Source organism: Talpa occidentalis, unplaced genomic scaffold, assembly GCF_014898055.3.
Source record: "Talpa occidentalis isolate TD23 unplaced genomic scaffold, MPIMG_talOcc4v2.1 talOcc4.9, whole genome shotgun sequence".
Lineage (NCBI taxonomy): Eukaryota > Metazoa > Chordata > Mammalia > Eulipotyphla > Talpidae > Talpa > Talpa occidentalis.
Window position 1 is genome coordinate 47004412 of NW_023605305.1, and position 25234 is coordinate 47029645.

Genomic DNA, 25234 nt, shown 5'->3' on the forward strand with positions numbered 1-25234 from the left:
TTGGGTGATGAAGACACCTCAAATCTTACAAAACTCAAGTCATTACTTATTTTCCTTCAGAGTCATTCTTTACTCTGTCTTTCTTATTTTTTAATCAATGGCTCCAACCTTCTATTGCTCACACCATTATAAAATCTTCACATACTCTTTGTCTCAATCATTCACCTCAACCGTGGCAAGTCAACAAGCATCAATTTGTCTTTATTAATCCTTCCTGGAGTCTGTTCATATTTCCCCAGCCAAATATTCTTACCTTGTTCAGGCATCTGTTTTCCTTTCTTGGGCAATACTGGCTTCTCTGCCTTTAATATCTCCTTAACAAACCCTCATTCAGACTGCAATCAGAGTTTATTTATTTGTTTAAAGAATCACTGTCCAGGTTAAAAAAACAAACAAACAAAAAGGAGAAATCATTCAAAGAAACCAATTATCCACAAAATAAATCCAAAACACATTTTTACTGACATTTAGGGCATTAAAATCACCTTTTCATACTCTCTGACTAGCAGTAAATGGTGATTCCTCATTATTTCAATGCCTTCCGTTTGCTAGAGAAAGGATATAGCAAAATGTCTGAGAGTACTGACTGGGGCAAAATAGGCTGGGGTTGAATCAAAGTCAGTCACTTAGAATGTGTGACTTTGGACAAGTTACTAGTTCTGTTCATTTCCCTCATGTATTGTGGTACTTTTCCCAGGAGGTTGTTTTTGTTTTTGTAAGATGCAAAGGAGAGCAGGGGAATTATTCTGTCCATGCATAAGCACAATGACCTAAGGGTCATTGTGATTTATGTCACTAACTAGTTTTGGTTGTTGCCCTGCTAATTTATAATCTCATTGGAATCTAGGGGTTCCAACAACCCTAAATAATCTGTTTCTGTATAATCAATTCATACATAGCAATAGGCAAAAGGCTATTATAATAGGCAATAGTAATAGGCAATAGGCTGCTCCAGTTGTTCTAGGGGTGGAGGTGACAGTAGGGGTAACATTTTAGTTGAAAATGGAAAACAGCATTTTGTGCTCACATACACTTACTTTTTGAATCTTGAGGTGTGTCTTGTTTGGGTGTTGGGCTTGTTTTTCACTCAGTCACTTTAGGTACAATCCCAACCCCAACCCACAGGCAAGATAAAAGTATGCACTTATTTTACATTCTGAAACCAGAAATCACAGTGAGGTGAGGACTTAAACTGACAGTGAAAACCCGCATAGCTGAGAGTCAGGACTCTTGCCTGCTTTGTGGCCATATTTCGTTATGGAAATATTTTAGTCCATAAAAGAACTTTGTGTCCCAGAATGTAAGCTGCAGGAAGACCTCTAAGATTTATGTTCTGGATGCTCTCTCAGAAGGGACACACCACTGGTCTCTGGAGCGAGTTGGCTGTGGAACTCAAGCTTTGAGGAAGGCACTCTCCCGTCAGCAGCTGGGGGCAAAATGCTTCTGGAAAGAATTTGCAAGAGTGCTGGGGTCAGTATAGAAAACTTGGCCACCTTTATAATTGTAATTATAAAAGTAGCCAGTGTAATTGCAGAAGATATGTGGGCAACAGTCAGGACTCTAGGTGATCAACATAGGGACCACTCTTTAATGAGAGTAATTCTGTCTTTTACATTGTCTTCATCAGTTTATTAAACAATCTGAATTTTAAAATAAAACATGCAGCTTATGAGAAAATTAGGCCTTTGATAAACCAGGTGGGTGGTTAAAATAAAATATCTTTGCATCATAGAACAGAAATACAAAAATGAGATATAAATGTTGACTGCCAGTAGGTATTTTCACAGGTTTGACTTGTTTCTTGATATAAGGTGAAGACCTAAGAGTTATGCATATTACAGATGAATGGACTAAACAACTAAGAGCCAGAAATTGGCCTATGATTTTAAATATATAATTTGTTCCTATAAACTTTGTCAATAAAAGTAATAAATCAATGGGGAAAAAAAAGTGCTGGGGTCTGTAGTTTGGGGGCAGGGAATGCAGGCAGGGGGAAGGGGGAAGGGCCGGACGCAGTCTGCAGACTCAGGACCTGACACACTCTCTCACACAAAAGAGGCCGGAAAGTGTCCGGAGGAAGCTGCGCGTCACGGGGGGACGGAGCTGGGACTCTGCCGCGCCCGCCCAGCCGCTCCGGGTCCCAGGCCCGCACACCCAGCCGCTTTCCCGCCACTGTCACCACCGCGGCCGCTGCCAATGAAACTCTTCCCGCTCCTAGGTGAGTGCCCAGAGCCCCAGTCCTGACATGCCACAGGGGCCCGCCGCTTACAGGGAGGGCGATTTTTCCAAGGTGGAACTCACATACCAAGTGGATTTGACTTGAGTCTCCAAGGGGAACTGACGCAGCGCTTCTCAGGATGTTTTTCTCCTTGGCCTTTCAGTTTGGAGTTTGGTATTTGGGGCCTAGGGACTAAGTCACCTTTTCATTTCCTGCTGACATAGTCCCCAAAGTCCTTGCAAAGTCTCAGACTTTGACCTTTCTTTTGGCCTCTTTTCTAGAAATTTGGGAAATCCAAGCCATTAACATTTCTAGGAGGTTTCCTGGCATTTTAAGGGGGTACTGCCACTCATACTTTGGGTTCTTTTGAGATACTGTTTTGATGATGCTGTGCAGAAAGATAAAAAATGGCATCTTGGAAGGTGAGTTAATTTCTGGTTTAGACAGTCTGTACTGTCTATGTGAGGCTGGGATTTAGAAGACTAAAATTTTAAGATCTCTAGTTACCAGATAAGGACTATTTATCTCAGAGGACTATTTTCAGAACAATAACTTGAACAATTCATAACTGTCCAGCCCTAGGCGTGCTTGACTTGAGGCCTGGGACAACAATAAAAAAGGAAGGTCCTATACTTTTCCTTATCTTTTCCTCCCAGCCCATAAAATACCACTTCCAACTTTGTTTTCAATAACTTTGAAATAAAGCCTAGTTTTCGCTTATGGTTCTTTATGCTAGTCCTGCTTATGTATTCTATATCCAGAATATCAATCTTTGACCAGTATGTTGAGTTTTAATTTCCCCTAATGGGACAAGAAATTAAAAATACTATTATGAAAAAGGTAGTTTTTAAAAAGGTCATCAGAACATAGGGAAAACAATAATTACATTTGTACTCCTGGATGTTATGATATGTTGCTCAGAAACATATCTTCAAATAATACAGTTTTAAATTTGAAAAGACCTAAATACTCGGGTTCACCTTGATTTTTTCACAGAATCATTCCCAGAAGAGTAAATTTCTTTATGATCTTGTACTTACCTTTAAAAGTATCTCAGAGTGAGCACTGATAACTATGGTCCAGTGATCTTGGAACACCCTGTACTTTATGAAGCTGGGTTATTTACTAAATTTTGCCTTGTTGAGATTTATTTGACAAACACAGGGATTGAAGAAAAATGTTTTTTTTTTTTTTTTTCACTTCCTTGCTATTGTGTTATTTAGCTAAATACTCCCTGGGGGAATTCTCATAATCCATTTATCTAAATGGAAAGAAAGAAAAGTATTTGCATCTATTGTAGTCTAATTCAACAAAGGGGGGAGTTTTTTCTTTCTCTTTTTGAAAGGTGTATTTATTTTCTTTAGTGGGTTTTTCCACTTTGCTGAATTGTACCTATACTCAAAATTGCACCAAGACACCTTGTCTCCCAAATGCAAAATGTGAAATACGGAATGGAGCTGAAGCCTGTTATTGTAACATGGGATTTTCAGGAAATGGTGTCACGATTTGTGAAGGTAAACAATTTTTATTACCTCTTTTAGATTTTATCCTAAAATTAAAAATTCTGATGTGATTGCTCTTCCCTTGTCCAGAAATTGTTTTATATTATGATGCTAGATTTCCTCTTATTGATAGAAAATCTCAATTAGTAATCCATAAGATTGAACCCCGGTACCAGAATTCGTACTTGCCTATTGATTTTTGATGATCCCGTGTATATCTTAATTTTGGTGTGAATATTAAAGATTGCCCTTTGATTAAGCTGGAAAACTGAGATGCAGACAGTTGAGTCAATACCTTTGGGACAAAGGTGCAGACTTCGTGATACAAGGCTCTGTTGGCATAGGTCATTCTCAGGAACTTGACCACATAATTTGAGGCTAATATTTAAAGTTGTTTTCCTGCATACCCTGGAGAGAGAGGGAGAACGAAATATATTATTTCCTGAGAAATCAAATCACATTTATAGAACTTCAGGCCAGAGCCCAGGGCAAGAATTCATACAGGGTCCTTCCAAGGTGAGTTTGAGCCCATGGGCTTGGTGTAAGAAACATCTGACAATCAATTTTAGTGGCTTTTTGCTTGTGGTCTCTACCAACAGCACGCCTCCTCCTGTCTTACTCAATCCTATCATTTTTAGTACAATCTAGCTTTAACTAGGTCAATAGAACAACATTGCGTAGGAGAGAGAACCACGTCATATAAATTAGTTTTAAAATATAATTAAATGGCAAATTCAAATTAAAACTGGTATTATACTCCTAAATGTATTTAAGATAGCATGGACTTTTTCTAATTAAGCCTGGGTATTGCACATTGTTAATATTGCATGTGTTTGTTTATAGCGTAAACAAGTTGCATCTCCTGATTCAATTTGATAAGCTCTTAAAAAAGATTAAATATGCAGCATATAGTAAGACTAAACCTCATCATAATTAGTTTAATGTTTAAAAAATGTAGAGCAAAGCTACAGTCGCTTAATGGCACATTAGATCAGGCATTTCTGCTTGTACATACAGTAGAGATTTGTAATGTGCTATTCTATAAGCACTACAAAACTCTCCATAAATAATCTTACATTCTTATTATGTACTTAATTGAATGACACTATGGCAAGTTGATTGTTGTGTGACCTTCAAAAATCATTACATGCATATTGTGTGTTTTTCCACTAACTAGTACAAATTGGACCATAATACTTCTCAAATAGTATTGCTTTTTGTTATTTAGATGCATTTAATGAGTGCCATCATTAACATCAATAATTTGTCAAAATTTGGACCTTCAGCATCCAGCTTATAACCACTTTTTTAATGATTTCTTTTAAAAAATATGTTTTCTATTATCCAGTGCAGTTTTGTTTTGTTTTTTTTCTTTCTTTCACTACCTACGTCAATAGCCAGCTAATAGGCAGAAAATATTTTCCTTTGAAAAAACCTACCTCAAGACCTTTTGGGTTACAATTTGTTTTTTTTTTTCTTTTTTTTTAACATTTATTTATTTATGCATACAAGAACTGGGGTACAGGTGTGGGGGGTGAGAGGTGTGGGGGGTAAGAGAATTCACCAGAGACATAGTGGGGAGCAGAACAGGCAGATCGACTGAAATGCACTGCTGAGGGGAGCAAGGGCGAGTCAGGAGAGGTCTGCTGTGCCAAGTAGGTAGCTCCCTGGTCAGGGATCAACTTGTGCTTCAGTGGCTGTGGATAGCTTCATAGGTTGCATCTTAACCCATTGTACCACCAGGGAGACCCTCTTTTCAAAGAGAATAATTTATAATGAGACTGTCTTTGCTTTTTAAATTCTTTTTAATTTAAATTCCCTTCTTATTTAAAAAGTTATCTATTCACCTGTTTTAATATTCACCAGCTGAGGTTTATGATGCCCTCCAGAAACTGTTAAAACAGTGTTTTTTATCTGTTCCACCTGTTATTAATTCATTGACAGAGTTTCGTTGTTTTTTTAGTAAGTATATTCAATATGCTTTTCAGAATTAAACTTTAAACATTATATTATCAACTGCTTAATTGTTTAGATTATATTTTGGATTTGAAGGCTGTTGTCTCCTTTTATCTCAAAAGGTAACACTTTTCAATCTTTTGCTAAAGATTGGGATTAAATCAATAAAACATAACTGGACAGAAATTTTTTTAGAGAGAATACCTACTTCTTGTCATTATCATTATCTTCATCATGTTCATAAATTTTGCCTTCTTCAGGGACTTGCCAATTAATGTTTGATAATAACCCAACCTCACTAAATGTACCCTGTTCTAAGAACTGGTTTTAGCAAGATGCTTAGAATTTAGAGTACATTGTCCCATAGAAACAAGTTTTAACAATGGTAAGACAATATTTATGGCATACTGTCAGCATCGTTATCATTAGCATTGTCATAAGGATAGCTAATACCTACTGTGACTAATCCTAGAGATTAATTAGCACAACATCTTCATCTATTATTATTCCCATTTTATCTGTAAGGAAATGGAGACTTGAAAGGTTAAGTAAACATCTCAAGTGGTTATCAAATAAATGGTGGAGCCAAGATCCGAGCCCAAGTGTATGTGACTCCATAGCCTCTACTCCTATTCATTAAGTTGACTCTCAGCCTCTGCTAATGTCCTTGGGGACATTACAGACTATCTGGGGACAACTACAGAATAATAGTAGTGACTTGACACAATGCTATGAAACTTGTGGGGGTAAATATTAGATGTGCAGCCAACTTCAGGAATGTTTTCCATGCTGAGAATTAAATAATCAATAGGAGTTTTCAAGACTGACATTGGGTCAAAGGTAAGTCAGGTAAAAGGAATCAGCAATAATAAAAACCTAGAAGTTGGAAATTTGTAGTATTTTTTAAGGCACTCGTAGTATTTCATGTTGGATGGGTATCTAGCACAGTTGAGAGGTCAATGAAGTTAGAGTGTCAAAGAGTATGGAATTTATTAATAAAGAGGAGCCATCAGCAGGTATTAAGGAGTTGAATTGCATGATAGGTTGTGTGCATTATAAGGATGCACTTTTTAAAAAAAAAAGATTTATTTTTATTTATTTATGCATATAAGAACTGGGGTGTAGGGCAGAGGTATGGGGTGTGAGAGGATTCACCAGAGACAGAGTGGGGAGCAGAACAGGCAGATTTACTGAAATACACTGCTGAGGGGAGCAGCAGGTAAGACAGAAGAGGTCTGTTGTGCCATGTAGGTTAACTGCCTGGCTGGAAATGGAACTTAAGCGATCGTGATAGTGTTGAGACTTAACCTCTATGCCACCAGGGTGGCCCACTACTAATATTTAGTAATAATTAATAAATATTGGAAGAATTAAAAATATATATCTCAATATTATTACACATACATATACATCTTGTTTCATATATAATATATGAATTCATATATTCATATAAATCCTTGAGGAAATAAATATTTTTCATAAAATAAATGAATTTTTACATACTCCAGGGAACTTCTTAGGTAAATGAATGTTGATACAAACCTGACTGTGAAGTCTGACATGCTTCTGGGTAGTTGGATATCGGGTTTGTTTTAGCGGTATATATTTCCTTGGGATTTTTGTATTGAATGAAAAATTTAACTTATTTAAGAAATAACAGTATAAATACCAAGGCTTACATTCTAGGATGCATGATTTCTGTGAACTTCATCCAAATAAATGAAATTCCTTTGCCAATTTCAAAAATCTCTTTCCTTGTTCTAGAAATCCATCCTCTTTCATCTGTTGACAAGAAAGTTTACACAATAGAAAGAACAAAATCTGCCACAATAATTAGGTGGAACTTCCTCAAAAATATCTACTCCATGAGATTATAAATTCCTTCAATATATAGAGAGAAATAAAACAATAAACCATTGTGAAAACTTCCTCTAAGCTAACTTTTTATTTTTAAACAGAGAAGGAAGATAGGATTTGTGTCATTTGAGTTTTGCTCATCAGCTTCTCAGTTTTAAAACTGAAAACTGGGCCTCCCCGGTGGCGCAGTGGTTGAGCGCTGGGTTGCGAAGCTGCCCGCGGCCTCTGCGGCTCCGGTTCGATCCCCGGCTGCTCCCTGGCCACCGGAGGAGGGTCCCACATGGCGCGCAGACCTCTCCTGCCGCCCGCTGCTCCCCTCAGCAGTGTACTTCGGTCCTTCTGCCTGCTCTGCTCCCCGCTCTGGCTCTGGTGAATTCTCTCACCCTCCCGCGCTTCTGACTGTACCCAGTGCATGTATAAACAAAACAAAACAAACAAACAAACAAATAAATAAAAAAATAAAAAAAACATGCCTCTATAAAAAAAAAAAAATAAATAAATAAAACTGAAAACTGCTTGTATCTGAGGAGTTGAATATACCATTTTTGTCAACTGAGTTTCACACTTTATTTTTCTAAAATATTTGTTTCATACTTATCTCATATTTGATGTTGGATTTTCCCAAGTTATCTATAATTAAACATCATAAAAATTTTTCATCTTATAGAAGTCCAATTTATTCAAAAATCAGTATTATCTAGTTGGATTTATTAGTATTTAGAATTAGACAACTAATGAAACCAATAATTAAACTGAAATAATAGAAATGAATATAACTTCTGAGTTCTAGTTTCAGCAATGAGAAAAAGCTATTCAAAATTTTGCTTTAAATCTATCCTAAGTATGACAATATTAGTGTGCTGATTTCCTCCTAAGTAAGGATCACTACATTTTGTTTTTACTTCAGGCTAAAACACCAGTTAATAAGTATGTATATGTATGTGTACATGTATATATAGACATATATACCCTATAATATTTGCTTATGATAAGGCACTAATGACAACAAAGGTTGCGTATTGTTTCTCTAGAATTATTTTCATTTTGTATAGAAATGACAATGGCAACTCTAACATCTCATGTTTTCCACTCAGCCATATCTTTAGAAGTTGCTGGGAAATTAAAATAAATAAAATAATTCTTTGTACATCCATTTTATTGTATTTTAATCCTCTATTGCTTTTCAAGAAAAATGACAGAAAAGCAAAGGATACCAAAGATAGTACCTTCAATACCACAAATGAACCACTGGATCCCATTTTTGATGCTTTGCTTATTGTGACTTTACTCCCTTGTCAGTGATTTTAAGAATTTCAAGTTAATTTTAAAAAATTGATGAAATGGCCTTTCTTGGGCCTCCCTGGTGGCGCAGCAGTTGAGCGCTGGGCTGCAAAGCTGCCTGCAGCCTCTGCAGTGCCTGTTCAATCCCCGGCCTCTCCCGGCAAGGGTCCCACATGGCATGTAGACGCCCCCGCTGCTCCCCTCAGCAGTGCATTTCGTCAGTCTGTCTGTTCTGCTCCCCGCTCTGGCTCTGGTGAATTCTCTCACCCTCCCACGCTTCTGACTGTACCCAGTGCTTGTATAAATAAATAAATAAAATATAAAAAAAAAAAGAAAAGAAAAAAAGAAATGGCCTTTCTTCTGGGAATGTGAGTTATCAATAGTCTCATTTATAAAGCATCAAAATACTTCATTGTCAACATCTGGTTATTCAAAAGAAAACTGTTCAGTCTACAGGTTATCCTCTTCTTCCTTAGCTGTCTTTTTAATGTTTAAATAAATTAATTTTATATTTACAAGTTATTATCAAAAAGAGCATAATTTTGATATTAATTTTAGTGCTTTCAGTGAGCTAGACACCATTCTAAGCATTTTACGTGGATTTATTAATTTAATCCTTATAACTCTATGAGGAGCTCTTATTATCCTCTATTCATAGATTAAATAATTTTCCCAGAGAAAGAAATTCAAACAATTGCCTCATATGATCCTGAAACTATTATGCAAGTTTAGGCCTGCAAATAAGGAAATTGAATCTCATTAAGATAATGAATGAATGATTTCAGTTCTACCTTGCACTACTACCTTGAACCTGCTTTCCCCCCCACTACATCATCAAAATAATTGATTAAAAAGAAAAAAAAACATGCTAAATATGCAGATTTAACATGTTTTAAGTAAAAGTTAAAATTATTTACAGCTTCCAAATATCTTGATGAAATTCATTGGACCAGGACCAGTTTGACTCCTGTTCATCTACCTCCTTCAAGATCAGTGAATTTAGAGTAGAATCACTAAAATGAGACGGGGGTCATTTGTGGTGGACAAATTAAGAGGAAATTTCTCAAAGCAAAATCCAGTTCCTCAAAAGGGGGCTGTTCAGTATATTCAGAAAAGGCAGCAGTGAATATGATTATCGTTCCTGCCAAACAATGGTATCCTATCCCCTTTCCAGAAAAGAATGGAAATCTAGGTAATTTGTTGAGATATTATTTTTCAAGGGCTTCCCAGATTTGGCTCCCTATTCACTTTACTTGCCAAGAAATGCTCTAAAACAAAACTCATCTGCCTGAAGGAAATTTTGAAAGTGAAAATTGATGGCACCTTTCTGTCTACTCCCACCTATATTATCTGTAATAGTGCCCGAAAGTTGCTGTGCCCCACCCATGTGTTCAGGAAACATTAAATTGACCTGCTGGCAAAACCTGGGCCAAGATACCTGTGATAATCAGCATTGTTCTTTAAATATAAACATGAGGGTCATTTAAGGATAAATAGTCATTGGCAAAAAGCCAACAATACAAACACAAAGTTGAATAAATAGAACAATTGAATTGGAAAATGATTCTTTTAGAAAGAGAAAAGAGGTTGAGAGAAATACCTAGTTTAGGCCTTCAAAGATTCTAGAAAAATGTTCATAGGAACAAAAAGTAGAATAGGTTTCTGTGTGCTAAGGAGCTATCATACCACACAATAACTTTCTTCTTCAATGTATCCTTAAACCCTAATATTGGTCCATTCCTTTTACTTCCTTTATCTCTTACTTCCTCTTTTGTAGCAAGAGGCATCAAGACAATAAGCTGAAAAAAATTGTTAATAATGCAAACGAAAGTTTAAAAACTTTGCTAATGTTGAAGCGACTCTCTATTTTTAGGATTCTTCTCCTACAAGAATAATTACACCTGCGTTAGGCAAGTTACAAATATTAAATATATTTGCATTCCCATGGAAGATACATCAGGCTGCGTTTGTCAAGATATTCTTGAGCTCATTAGTTCGATATAATCCCCCTTTTTATAATAGCCTAATTTTACTCCCTGCCTTGTGATCTTTTCTTTAACCTATGCCCAGACTTCTCCCAAATTCCTCCTGTGCTTTATCTTAAGTGTGAACAAGGTGATCAATTTGTTTTCTCACCCAAATTGCATTATTTGCATATGGTTTTTCACATTATAATGTTGTTTGTATGGGGATGGAGCCCATACATGGAACCAGGAACAGTGCATTTATTTTTGACTCACTAATTGTCTTATCTTTTGTAGTTATCTGCAATCTCCTCCCTATGTTGTGTGTTTCTTCCAAGTGACTTTATGAATTCAGTAGCTAATATTTTTTTACTATTTCTGCCAAACAAATATATTGTTCCCTTCCAACAAAATTACATTTATCATCTGATCAATGTTATTCCCAAATTGAGGTGATAATGTACAATAGAAGGGCTGAAAGATAATATTCAAAGAATTGCAAGACTAAAAAGAAAAATAAAACAGAACTGAGAAACAGAATGGGCTGAAGAGAGTCTAATATCATGAGAAAAGATCAGACAAAATTTAGCAGAAGAAATAATGAAAGCTGTAACACAGTTTCCTAAAACTTAAGACAAATAAATAAGAGTCCTCTAAAGCCCAACTATCCACTACAGAATATGTTTGTATCTTGACCTCTCAGCTGATGCATAGGGGATACCCATTGATATGGTCTTTATATAGTATTGTTTACTTCATACCTTGTCACTTTTATTTATACAATTAAGTTGTTTATTTCTTTTATGTCTTTAAATATTGATTGAGTATGCTGATTTACTTATTCTGCCTTCCAGGAATTTAGGATCAAGTCCTATTCAAATCATGGGGACAGATTGAAAATAGATTCCCTCTCTTCTTCTCTCCTCTCCCCTCCCCTCCCCTCCAACCACCTCCTCTCCCCTCCCTTCCCCTCCAGTCCCCTCTTCTCCCCTTCTCTCTCTCTCTCTCTCTCTCTCTCTCTCTCTCTCTCTCTCTCTCTCATTGAATAAACATTGGCTTACATAGTTATTTGTGTGTTAAGGTATAGGATCTCCCCCTTCAAGCATTGTTACTATACCCACCACCAAAGCACACACAATCCATCCCCTTAGACCTTTGTGCCCCCTCTCCCTTTAGTTCTCCCCCATCCCCCACCCTTTCCCATTGGTATACCTTTCTTATATCTTTATATCCCAGGAACTAGAAATCAGCCTATAGTATGCCACATCCTAGTTACTAGATTATCTAGTAAATTCTAATATTACTGCACCAAGGTTTTCCAACTTGTTACATGTATTTTAATACTGTTCAACTGAAAAATTTTTGAATGTGTCATCTCAGACAATTTTCTACTTCCTATATGCTTGAGATGTGATTTCATATACTGCATTTTAACTAATTATCAAATATTAAGTTGTTCTCTATTTATAATAGAATTGTATCATTTATTAGTTAACTCTGGGATAGAATACTACTGTGTAGCTTGTTATACAACTTTTGCATAAATGTCCCAAACATTTGGAATGTTAAATCTCAGCAACAATGCACTGATCCTGATTCCATGAATGGGCTCCATCCCCATATGAATAACATTATAATGTGAAAAACCACATGCAAATGATGCAGCTTGGGTGAGAAGCATATTGACCACCTTGTTCATCCTTAAGATAAAGCACAGGAGGGTTTTGAGAAAAGTCTGGGCATAGCTAAAAGAAAAGATGATAATGTTAAAAGATATAGGGCAAAGCTTAGTTGTCCTGCATGAAAATTGTAATTTTCTAAATATTAAAATATTAAGGCAAGTTTATTTAAATATTTCTGTTTACTTAACTGTCTTAATCCATTGAAATTGAGTGCAGGTGAAAGATACCAATGCATAAATTACAGTAGTCATATATGTAGTTGTGAGTTGGATGACAATGAACATATTAGGAGAAAATAATTCTCTTTAAAGAAATTGGAATATTCCTCCAACATCTGTATGCAAGAGTTGATGGCATTTTACATTCAAGTCAGAGTTTTTATTAAAATTCAATTCTTGCAAAGTCCCTTTACATGGGATTTACTGTAAGGTAATGCTATTTTCTTTATTAATGTGGTTTTGACTGAAATTTTATGTTCAGATGCTTAATTTATATTACCAAGAAATCCAGATTAGTATGCAGTTTCATAGATTCTCTTTATAATTGTTTAAATGTCCCCTAATAAGTTGTTGGAAGATAGAATGTCAGAACTGTTTAAACCTTGTACTTATTTTAAGCAGAAAATTAACTCTTTGGCCTTTTTTTTTTTTTTTTTTTGCCATGGAAAGAGATAATGACATTCCCTAGGAAGATTAAAATCTAACCAAACATTTGTAGTCTATATATAGCATACAAAGCCTTGTGCCATTTGTGAAAATGCTATCAGGGAGAAAAACCCAATGACTGAGTTTCTGTACTGTATTTTTTAGGTACACAGATTTAATTTAGAGATTATGGTTTGAAAATAAAATTTACTGTATGAGTGGTTTTGGCTGATAAGAAATTGATTTTGTGACCTTTACTACACATTAATTGAAATATCTGGCAATGTGTTTTGACTAGTTTTAAAGAATCATACATACTTGGAACCATATTATTCCTTCATGTTTAACTCACAGTTAATCATTCTATTACCACTATATGGATGGAAAATGACTTTTGCTACTGTGGGATCTAAATAATTTCCCTTCATTCTATAACAGATGAGTTTTATATAATTGGTATTGTATTTAGTTAGTTCACTATTTTGAAAGTGGCATTCTTTAATTTGTTTCAATAATATTACTTATAGATGAAGTATTTTCTAGTATAATAAAAGTTACATTTATAAAATAAAAATAAGAAAGTGTGTACAAATGAGTCCCTTGAGATATAAATAAAGATTACTTGTTATATAAATTATTCAATAAATTTGCAATGTAGTTTTTAAGAAATTAAAATAGGATGAAGGTAGTGAAATTGCCAGTATTCTCCATTTCTTAAGTATTAGCTTATTTAACAGGTATTGACTCAGTTTTGAAAACAGGGGGGGAAATGGGTTACAAAGAAGAATTAAAACATTGTACAATTTGTAAAATCCTCAAAGGACCCCAAAGTTTAATGGATGGTGGTGGGTAAAAAAAATTTACAAAGAAATAAAAGATGTTTATCTTTGATGAATGAAAACCCATAAAGAAAAAAAATTACTAAACCTCAAATATATACTTTGCATGATATTGTTTGTATGTGGCTAGATAAAGTTTGCACTTGTATGATCAATTGTCTATAACATAATTATCCAGTCAAGTTGACATTACTGATTTCTCTTTTATGGCTATAACGTCAGACAAAACTTAGGTTATGTTTTTTTCGGTGACTTCATGCTGTTGGTCCAGTGCTGAACATGAACAATCTTGAGTCTTAATTCATTTATTAGAAATATAATTGAAGTCATGTTTAAGACTTAGAAATCAAATTGAGAAGAAATGTGCTATATTTTGTGCATTTTTAATCATTAAATATGATATGTATGGACAACTAATCAATTTTGATGATACTGAACAGAAGTTGAGGTGGTTATCGCACTTTCTTGGTAGTTTTGCATTGGTGACAAATTGTTGATATCTTGAAATGAGATAGCTGTATATTCTTTGTGTCAGAAATGTTCTTCTGCTAGGTTTCCTGGTGCCATATGGAGGATAAGTTCTGAGGATAATTTTTGGACCTTTATAAACACAGAAACCTATTGAGAATACTAAAAAACAAAAGTACAACAAATCTCTGCTGTATATGCAATGCAGAAAAGACAAGCAGATGCTTGATTATAGTGTTATGTTTGTTCAACTAATGTTATGTTCATTGCAGCAGTTTTATAATGGAATACCATGTGGAGAAGAATGGTTTTTTAAATGTGTTTTAGACTTTGAATTTCAGTTTATTAGTAGACAAATATGTCAGAAACTTTTCAGTAGAGGCATTAATTGTTGTTTTATAGTCAATAATCTTTTTATACTTATCTTGAGAAAAAAATCAGATGGTTGCTTTAAGAATAAATAAGTATAGAGTTAATCTGAGTTTAAGCAAGACTTTAGATTTTAACCTATACTGTAATTTCATTATGTTTAGGAAAAAAACTGGATCTTATAAATTATTGTTGGTAGAATGTTAGTAAAAGAATCTAGTAACTCATAAATTATGATCCAAAGACTTAGCACTACTAATGGAAATTTAACTACCTTTGTTCTGTTTTAATTTCTTAAAAAGCTACACTGTAAATATATTGAATAATTTAAGTGAGAAATAACCTTTATTGATATCTCAACGGGCTCATTTGTAGACATGTTCTTATTTTTCTTATAAATGTATCTGCAGATTCTTTTATTTATGGAAAAGAAATATACATATATTGTTTGTAAAAGATCATTCTGGGGAAAATTTTTATGTAGAGTAGAAGGATTGAATATTTGGTACAATTTTGTTTCAAAGGTGGAAATTTTTAAGTGATCTATGTAATCTTGAAGTAGATTCTTAAACTCTGAGAGAAATCGCAGATCCATAGAATAGCCTCATGAGACAGCACTTACCAGGATTCAGTGCCTGGGAAAAGCAATGTGTTTTCATTGACAGGAACTAGTTGAAAGGAATGATTGGAATTATTCTGTCTTGATTCTGCTCTCTCCTGGCTTCTCAACTCTTCATAAGTATACTATCTCATCTTGAATAAGGATAGATTTGAATAGCAATATATCAAGACACCTTTATTCAGTTCAGCAACATTACAGAGTTACGGTTTAAATTATGTCAACCCTAGGTGATCAAATATTTACTCATTGAATTTGAACTCTGTAATATTTTGCAATCTTTTACAATAAATGAAAAGTAGGGAAGCTAAAAATAAATTCAATTAAGAATGCGAAGGCATCTTTTTGAAACTAGCTCTCAATTTTTTTTTTTTTTAAATCTAAACATACTTCTTAGCACTTGGTCAGTGGCAAAAACTCCCATCGTCACCAACTTCCTAAGAGAGAAGGTGTGTTTGCCTGGTGATTAAAATCCTATGACCCAACAAACGGTTCTATGAAGCCAAGTAATATATTTATTGTCTGAATGGAGAAAGGGGGAACTCATTTCCCAGAGCACTTTTATGCCCATGCTTGGAATGGGGTGAGGGGATGTTTTAATGCTTTAGGACAAGGAGGGGTGCCATGTTCCTTGCGTTCTACCTGGGGAATAAGTTGTGCATGTGTTTTTCCACTACATGCTTGTTCACAGGTTATGTGTCTCATTATAAAATTAAGTCTCTACTCCAGAAATAATTTTTAGTATTGTAATGAAACAAAGGTTGCCTTGAGTTTACTCCAGTCTCTCTTTCTCTGAAAGTTCATTTGAACCACTTATCTCTTGATCTCAAATTATTTCAGCCAGCAGCATACCTTCCTATAAGAGAACATAGCTGGGTACAGTAATACTTTTCTTTCCTTAGGCAACTACAGTCAGGTTCTCCTAAATCTAAATTTATGCCTGTCTAGTTTTTGCAATCTGTAATTTTGAAATTATTATCAAAGAACTTATAATCACATAATTTTTTAAAATGTCCTGAAATAAAGTTTTTAACCCTATAGATAATATTTGTTTTTCAATATTTTCCAAAAGTATTTGATTATGACTTAAGTTTATTAACTTTTAAGCTTGTTATTTTAATTCTAATATATTTTTAATTTTTATTCTATATTGGCAATATTCTTTTTTTTTTTTTAATTTTTTTTTTTATATATAGAGGCATGTTTTCTTTCTTTCTTTCTTTATTTGTTTGTTTTTGTTTATACATGCACTGGGTACAGTCAGAAGCTCGGGAGGGTGAGAGAATTCACCAGAGCCAGAGCGGAGAGCAGAGCAGGCAGAAGGACCGAAGTACACTGCTGAGGGGAGCAGCGGGCGGCAGGAGAGGTCTGCGCGCCATGTGGGACCCTCCTCCGGTGGCCGGGGAGCAGCCGGGGATCGAGCCGGCGCCGCAGAGGCTGCGGGCAGCTTCGCAACCCAGCGCTCAACCGCTGCGCCACCGGGGAGGCCCTATATTGGCAATATTCTTAAATGCACAAAAATTCATTTGTCTTTCTTTAAAACTATAACTAATACTTATACAGAAATCTAAATATCTACAGATTACTTTTTTTTAAAGATTTATTTCTCCATACAAGAACTGGGGTATAGGCCAGAGTGTGGGAGGTGAGAGGATTCACCGGAGAGAGAGTGGGGAGATCAGGCAGATCAATATGTGTACATTTATTAATATATATATGCCATTATACATTATGAAATACCCAAAATTAAAAATGTAAAAGAATATGATATAAATAAATGAAGAAACAATAAGTATTTTCCCCTAAATGTCAATGGATTATTTTGTATACACATTGAAGTGTATTCCTCACACTATAATTTAGAAGTAACTGGTACTGATGAGGTCTTTTTTTGACAAGTGTGTCATTGTAACCTGTCACATACATATGCTATGTGGCTATCTTAATCATACATGGAAATTGGAATTATTGTATTTCCCATTAGATATTGATTTAGATTTTGAGACTTGAAGCTACTTTTAACTAACTTTCTTGGTAGTGAAAAATATTCATCTGAGATTGAAACCTTATTATTAAAAATAGCACTGACAGGTCTTTCCAGAATATCCTTTTTAAATGATACCACCATGCCTTGATTTCTCTTTTTTCTCCATGACGCATGTATTGAGATTAAAGTACCTTCAAAACATCTTATTGCCACGTCACCCATCCTTATGGTCAAATTCATTTTTAGATTCTTTATCCAATCTCTTTTCCAAATTACCTTTTTTCCATTTTTTAAAAGCTTTGCAGCCTTAACATAGATTGTTTACAGTCATTTCAAATAGGACACCAGCTGCTTGTAGTTATGATGAGTCTACAACTTAAAAAATATTTGAATTTGAGTAGAAACATAGTTTGCATCTGTATTTCGATTTCACTTTATTAATTGCACAGTATTATTTCACACCCATACTTTGAAAGTTTGAAGAGTTAAGAAAAATGATTCTTACTACTTTTTAAAGAGTTGACATCTTTGTTGCAAATTTTATTGCCAGAGGAAGTTAGTCATTTTCTGCTATATGAAATTAAATGTGAATCAAATCATATCTCATCTATTGCTAGGCTTTGCATTCATATTATCCACTACCTAAAAGGATGTTTTGTATGTAATTTTTATCTTTCATTTTCATTTAGATGGGAAATGAGGGATGACATAATATAATAGATACCTACCAATCTGAAATACCATTAGAAGAAGCATGTTTTGTTAGTTGTACAAGCCAAATGTTAGAACTAAGATACTCTTGCTAAATTTATCAAATAAGGAATAATATATATTCACTTTGTAAATGTTATTTTAGAATAACATTTTTTTTTGTTTTTGTAAAAATGATGTATACTCTCTATAAATATCTCAAATCATTTACAAAGGAAAAAGCAAATCACTCAAATGATCCCTCCTAGCCAGCTTTTATGTGTTTGATGAACATTATTCTGGGGAAGCTTTCTATGAATGTCTATGAAAGATAATTATAAATAAGGTAAATGATGATGGAAACTATAGATACACCAATGATACATACGAAGATAAGTAGATGATTATAACTATTGCATTATTACTTTATTGAAAAAATGCCTATTCTCATTTTATTAGAAATTAACAGAAATGGAAACTGAAATAATTGCTGATTGCAAATTTCCATGTTAGCAACAAGAGAAATAAATTCAAAAAATTTAAATATATGAAAAAATATATAGAAAGAGAACCAGAGTACTCAGTATTTTTAACCATTTATTTTCATTTCAGACAATTCTGGTTTCCCCTTTAAAGATTTACCTCCCATTTCTTCCTTATTAAACATCTCTTCATGTTCATCATTCCTTCTTTCTGGGTTCAATATTCTTTGCACTGAGCGTCTACATTGACGATAAATTTTACAGCTATCTGAAGGTATCTGTATTTTTATTTACTATAGCATCTTAAGTTAATTTATTTATATCTAAAATTAATTTAATTCACACTTAATTTGATATAATGGGGGTTGGGGGAGAAAAAAAGAGAAGAATGCACTGTGACATCTCTTCTTACAGGGCACTAATCCCATCAGACCAGAGTCCTAACCCAACCTCATCTAACTCTGATTACTTCACCAAAGCCCCATCTCCAATACTATCATATTAGGGGTTAAGAGTTTCAACATGACTTTGAAGGACACAAATAAATATTCAGTCTGTTAACACTATATGAGATCATGTGTTTAAAAGTTTGTTTCTGCAGTCTCAAAGGGATGTATCCAAGCTTAGATTTATTTCCCATTTCTTTGCTTATAAATACTGCATGTTAGGTAATTTCTTCAGGCCTGTCTTGTATATCAATGTTTTTTTTTTTTTTTTTTTTAACAGCTGTAGCTAATCTTTTTTTTTTTTTTTAAGATTTATTTATTTATTTATTTATACAAGTACTGGGTACAGTCAGAAGCGCGGGAGGGTGAGAGAATCCACCAGAGCCAGAGCGGGGAGCAGAGCAGGGAGAGAGACCAAAGTACACTGCTGAGGGGAGCAGCAGGCGGCAGGAGAGGTCTGCACGCCATGCGGGACCCTCGGCATTGCAGAGGCTGCGGGCAGCTTCGCAACCCAGCGCTCAACCGCTGCGCCACCGGGGAGGCCCTGTATCTAATCTTTTATGTAACCAGTTCACTAAACTATTAATTTCAACTATTTGTTCTCCAACTTGTACTCAGTTGTTTTAAACTGTCTTGAGCTCAGTTTAAAAAGAATCCACTTTTTGCTTCCATGTATTTTAAATTCCAGCTCATAATATTTAATATACATATTTCATATATTGCATCAGTTATTCCATTTGCAAAAGATCCTACCTAAATGTTCTATTTATTGTTACTGCTGGATCCTCACTAATGTTGGAGGGTGTGTGTGTATGTGTGTGTAAATTTCCATGAAGAATTTGTTTTAATCAGTCTTTATGTGAGGTAATCCTGTGATGCCTGTGTCAAGGCTTTTTCTATGCAGGAAGAATATTAATTTGTCTCTGACACCACATACCCCCATTACTACCACCTCAGAATCTCTTTTTTGTTTAATTAATTAATTTATTTTTACAAGCACTGGGTACAGTCAGAAGCGCGGGAGGGTGAGAGAATTCACCAGAGCCAGAGCAGGGACCAGGACAGACAGATGGACGAAATGCACTGCTAAAGGGAGCAGCGGGCCGACAGGAGAGGTCTGTCGTGCCTTGTGGGACCCTCACTGGCGCCTGGGGGCTGGGCGCTCAGCCGCTGCGCCCCCAGGGGAGGCCCTCAGAATCTCTTTCTATTAATTTGTCTACTTGGAGTATATATAGCCATAAGCATGGGGTTTTAATTCTGAAATGACCTTTTCTCCCACACGGTGCTAGGCTAAGACAGACATCTTCATGTGTTACCTCTTTTTTCTGGTGAAAATCTTTAGAATGTCCATCCCATCACTGAGTACATAACCCTCTGATGGTCCTGACTTAAGCAGTATTTTGGTCCCAGTTTCATCTTACAAAGTTCATTCCTGTGTCTTCTCCCAGGAAGCCATTAAATATTATCATCACCACCCCTCTCCCCCAAACCAAAGGGTCTTAAGGTTTAGTTTTACATCCTAGCTTTTTATCTTTATTTTTATATCTGGTGATTTCTCCTACTTTCTAGTATGCTGTTTTACCCTTCAGAGTATATTTTTTGTCTGTCATATTTTATCTAGTGTTTATAGGTGTTTTGTTGGAGATAGTAAGATTATCTAGTTTTTACTGGAATACTTATAAGGACTAGAAGAGAAAGTTGATACTCATAACTTATCTTATGATCATAAAAAAAGCTAGCCTGAGGGAAAAGGCCTCCATGCCATGCATGACAGAGCAGAAAGAAGATATAGCCTTGATGACTTGGTTATGTTACTAAATTTATCAACCTTCTTGTCATTTTGCTGATGTACATTTTCTTTTGTGAGATAGTTAATTGCCCATGATTTAAGTCACTTCAAAATTGGTTTTCTCTTATTTATAGTTAAAAGCATCACTATACCCACTAGAGTCAGTTTGTTTGCTTTGATTTCTCAACCGCCTCCCCCAGTGCCTTGATTTAAGACGTTATTGGTGTGAATTGCTGTCTTACCTTTAATGGAAGAATGTTAAAGCAAGGTGTTGTCTGGCTCTAACAAAAATAGCACACATATTTTGGAATGGTACTTGCCGATCTGGGAACTACAAATGAGATTTTCAAGTTAGAAGGTTTCTTAAAGCCTTAGTTCAGGATAGCATCAAAAGTTTAAAAATACTCTAAAATAATCTTTTTAAAAATGTAAGAATAGAAGTAAAAAGTGAAAGTTGCATGTAAATTATAACATGCAAAATAACTGAAAATAGTAAAATGTTCTGTAATTATTATAAAAAAATTAAAGAACATAAAATGCTTAATAATTTAAATTATCCAATTTGTATTTATTTTTTGTTTTACTATTATTTAAACTTAACTATAACACAGGAAAAAGATATTTTAATGATTCTTAGCAGTCATTTTTGTACAACAGTGAAAAATCAAGATATCAAATATAATTTTACTTGTCTAAGTAAATATAAATTTACTTTTTCATAGTCTTTTTTAGGGCTTTTATTGAGAGCTAAAGTTATATAATATGGCTCGTGTATTTAAAGAACATAAAAGATAATTAATATAACTACAAATACTACTAATGGCAACTAACATTTACTGAACACCTACCCAATGTAGTAATTCTTTTTCATTTACTCATAGCCTCATCAACATGATGAAGTTGTTCTTAAGGTAACTATTTTATGGGTAAAAATAGATACAATTTAACATTTATGTCTGAAAGAGTAGTGGAATATATTAACACAAACAATTTGAAATCTCTTGAAGGGAATGGACTTGAAAGGATCAGGTTCGATCCCGGCTGCTCCCCAGCCTCCGGAGGAGGGTCCCACATGGCGCGCAGACCTCTCCTGCCGCCTGCTGCTCCCCTTGGCAGTGTACTTCGGTCCTTCTGCCTGCTCTGCTCCCCGCTCTGGCTCTGGTGAATTCTCTCACCCTCCCGTGCTTTTGACTGTACCCAGTGCTTGTATAAATAAATAAAATAAATAAATAAATCTTTAAAAAAATTTTATCTATGTTAGTTTTAATAGAAGTTTATTATTCTGCCCTCTTGGCAGTCTAAGTGATAATGTGACTGCTTCTGAAGGAAGGGCTTGTTGAGGGGCAACAGTGGAAATTGGAAGATTGTCATAGACAGAGACGAATGCCTTCCTCAAGAATTTCAAGAAGTGCCACAAAGATTAATACAATTTTGGAAAATACATCTTCAACCCGAGACAAAAGTAGTACTTAAGGCTCCAGCAATAAGGTACACTCTACAAGCTGCTCACCTGGAATAGATTAATCTGCTATTCTGAGGCTTAAATAGCAAGAGGAAATAAGTCTAAATTTTAGCAAAAGAAATTTTTGTCGTTACATTTTAGGGAAAGGTTATTAGGGTGAAAGGTGTTAAGTGCTGGAATGAATTACAAAAAAAAGTTGTCATATCTACTTTTCTCGATGTTTTTACATATAGCACAGGTTCTTATTTCTCTGGGATGATTTAAACATGAGAGATGAACTACATGACCTTTCCGGTTCATTTCCAGCTTGTAATTCTATAAAGAAATAAAATATTTTTTCAGTACCGCTCATAAATTCTATTAGCCTGCATGCAGTTAGTGCTCTCAATGGTAAACCAGCCGCTAAAGATATCTTTTAAATTTTCTACCTTTACTGTATAAATAAAACTTTAACTCCTGAGCAGCTGTAAAATTTTCTGTTTGCAAAATATTAAGTAGAACTCTGAATTGTAGAAGAAGTCAGCACTGTTTATTGGTGAAACATTCAAATGGGTTTATTTTAAAGATTTTTTTTAAGATTTATTTATTTTCATACAAGAGCCCAGAGGCACAGGAGGGTGAGAGGATTCACCAGAGACAAGAGTGGGGAGCAGAACAGGCATACAGACTGAAAGCACTGCTGAGGGGAGCAGCGGGTGTGACAGGAGAGGTCTGCCGCGCCATGTGGGAATCTCCCTGGCCAGCCAGGAATCAAACCTGCACTGCAGAGGCTGCAGACAGCTTCACAGTGCTGCGTTCAACCTCCTGCGCCACTGGGGAGGCCCTTAAATTAAATATTTATTAATCATCTGTGCTTGGCTTAAAAATTTTCACTGGACAGAAACAAGATGTCCTTACTCTTCAGAAGAAAGACTAAGTGAAAAAATCCTGCAATAAGGGGTCTCCTTGTTGGCACAAGGAGTTAAGTCTCAGCACTATGAAGCTATCAGCAGAGTTCAGTCCCTGGCCAGGGAGCAAACCGACATGGCACAGCAGACCTCTCCTGTCTCACCCTCTGCTCACCTCAGCAGTGTATTTCAGTAGATCCACCTGTTCTGCTCCCCACTCTGTCTCTGGTGAATCCACTCACCCTCTGGCCTGCACCCCAGCTCTTGTATGCATAAATAAATAAAATAAATCTTAAAAAAAAAAAGTCCTTCAATAAATAAAAGGGTCAGAGTTTAGAGTGAACAAATACAATGAGAAGAGATAGGACATGGGGGTGGGATGGAGATAGCTTCAACTGGTGCCTGTGTGCTCATGTGAACCTGAGTAGATAAGAAATAAGGAAGGCAGCTTGGAAAAGATGAAATCTAAACTGTGGCTTAAAATATTGATATTCTTTATTAAAGATCTTCTGTTCTTTATTATTCTTTATTCTTTATTTAGAAATAATATGTGGAATAACATTTTTAATTGTTCTGAAAATGAGACACATGAAATCTTGCAGTACTTCATATCAGTGAAATATTGGCTACAAGAGTGGGATAAGAGAGAAGTAACCAAGAGCTGGGTCATGAAGGAACTCCAGTACCAAGTTACAGAAATTGACTTTAATATCAAGCTATGGGATTTGAAGTTAATTTTGAAAACATAGGCTCTTTCATTAGTGAAAGAACATGATCACATTTATGTTTTAGCTCTATGGCTCTCATGACAGTGAGAACAATACTCATTTTTAAGAGTTAGGTTAGCCATTTACAAATTATAAAAGTGTGTTTTTACTTTCTTAGGGAGCCAAGAAGCATTAGGGAGAGAATTAATGGTGTGGGGTCTAGAGAAAGCTGTTGTGTTTTTTTAGTTTAACTTAGGCATTTTTGGAGATGTGTTTTCATTAACTTTTACTCATAAATCATTCTAGAATTTGCTAGTGATAGCAGGAAATAAGTATTAATAGCCCAAAAATATTTAAATGTAGAAAATTTGCATTATAGGACCTCACTGGTGGCATAGGGGTTAAGCACAGTGCTGTGAAGCTGTCTGCAGCTTCAGCAGCATGAGTTGGATCCCTGGCCAGCCAGCCAGGTAGCTACCCACTTGGCACAGAAGACCTCTCCTGACTCTCCCGCTGCTCCCCTCAGCAGTGTACTTCAGTCTATCTGCCTGTTCTGTTCCCCACTCTATCTCTGGTGAATCCTCTCACCTCCTGCACCTCTGGCCTGTAACCCAGTTCTTATATGCATAAACCTTTAAAAAAAAAATGGTAGAACTGAGATGGAAAGATAGCTGTGCAAGTGGCAAAAAAAAGTCTTAGCATAAAGGTTTGTTTCACTACCTATCAGAGTAAAATAAGGCATATCAGATTTCTTATTTGTAAAATGAGAATATATTAATGGAAGTTTGCCTCTTGCTCTGAAATTTAACAAATTTACTTGCTCAATATTTTGTAATTTTAACAATATATTCACTCAGTCATTATTTCTGTGCTATAATTGTTATATCATTACTTTTCCATGATATATATTTTCCTAAGCAATAATTAAGGTTTTCTCCATGAGAGCTGCAACTCAGAAACCATTTTAGTCATAATTATCAATGTTATATACAAAAAAAGAAATGATGATCGAGTGGGGATTCCATTACAATTATAATAAAAATTATAATTTTTATTTATCTATCACAATTCTAATTTTGTACTATAGAAGTTTGTTTTTTTCCTCTATAACTGTAATAGAATTTGAATGACAAATGTTTGCACATGCTCACTGCACTCTATTTGCTAGTTTTGTTACTGTTTCTTCACATATTAAATAGATATCTTTCATAGGCCAAATATGGTCCCCCAAAGATATCCATATAAGAATCCTCAGAACCTGCACAAATGTTATATGAAAGAGGGAATTAAGTTTATGGTGAAATTCAGGATGCTGATCATGTGACCTTCAGCGGTTATCTTAGATTTTCTGCACAAACCAATGTTGTCTTCCTCCAAAGTGTCCT

The 25234-nt window shown here is 35.1% G+C and overlaps 1 protein-coding gene across 3 annotated transcripts in view; it reads left to right on the forward strand.

The window, feature by feature from the left end:
• Nucleotides 1-2102: 2102 nt before the first annotated feature.
• Nucleotides 2103-25234, forward strand: part of ADGRL4 (adhesion G protein-coupled receptor L4) — a 90178-nt gene continuing 67046 nt past the window's right edge. For 2 of the 3 annotated variants that reach the window (XM_037498717.2, XM_037498718.2), the window contains exons 1-2: nucleotides 2103-2218; nucleotides 3583-3732. In XM_037498717.2, coding sequence (XP_037354614.1) covers nucleotides 2197-2218; nucleotides 3583-3732 — 172 coding nt within the window. In that variant the 5' untranslated portion in view covers nucleotides 2103-2196. Of the gene's footprint in view, nucleotides 2219-3582; nucleotides 3733-25234 lie in introns of those variants that run through there. The other variant, XM_037498719.2, reaches the window with a different exon arrangement.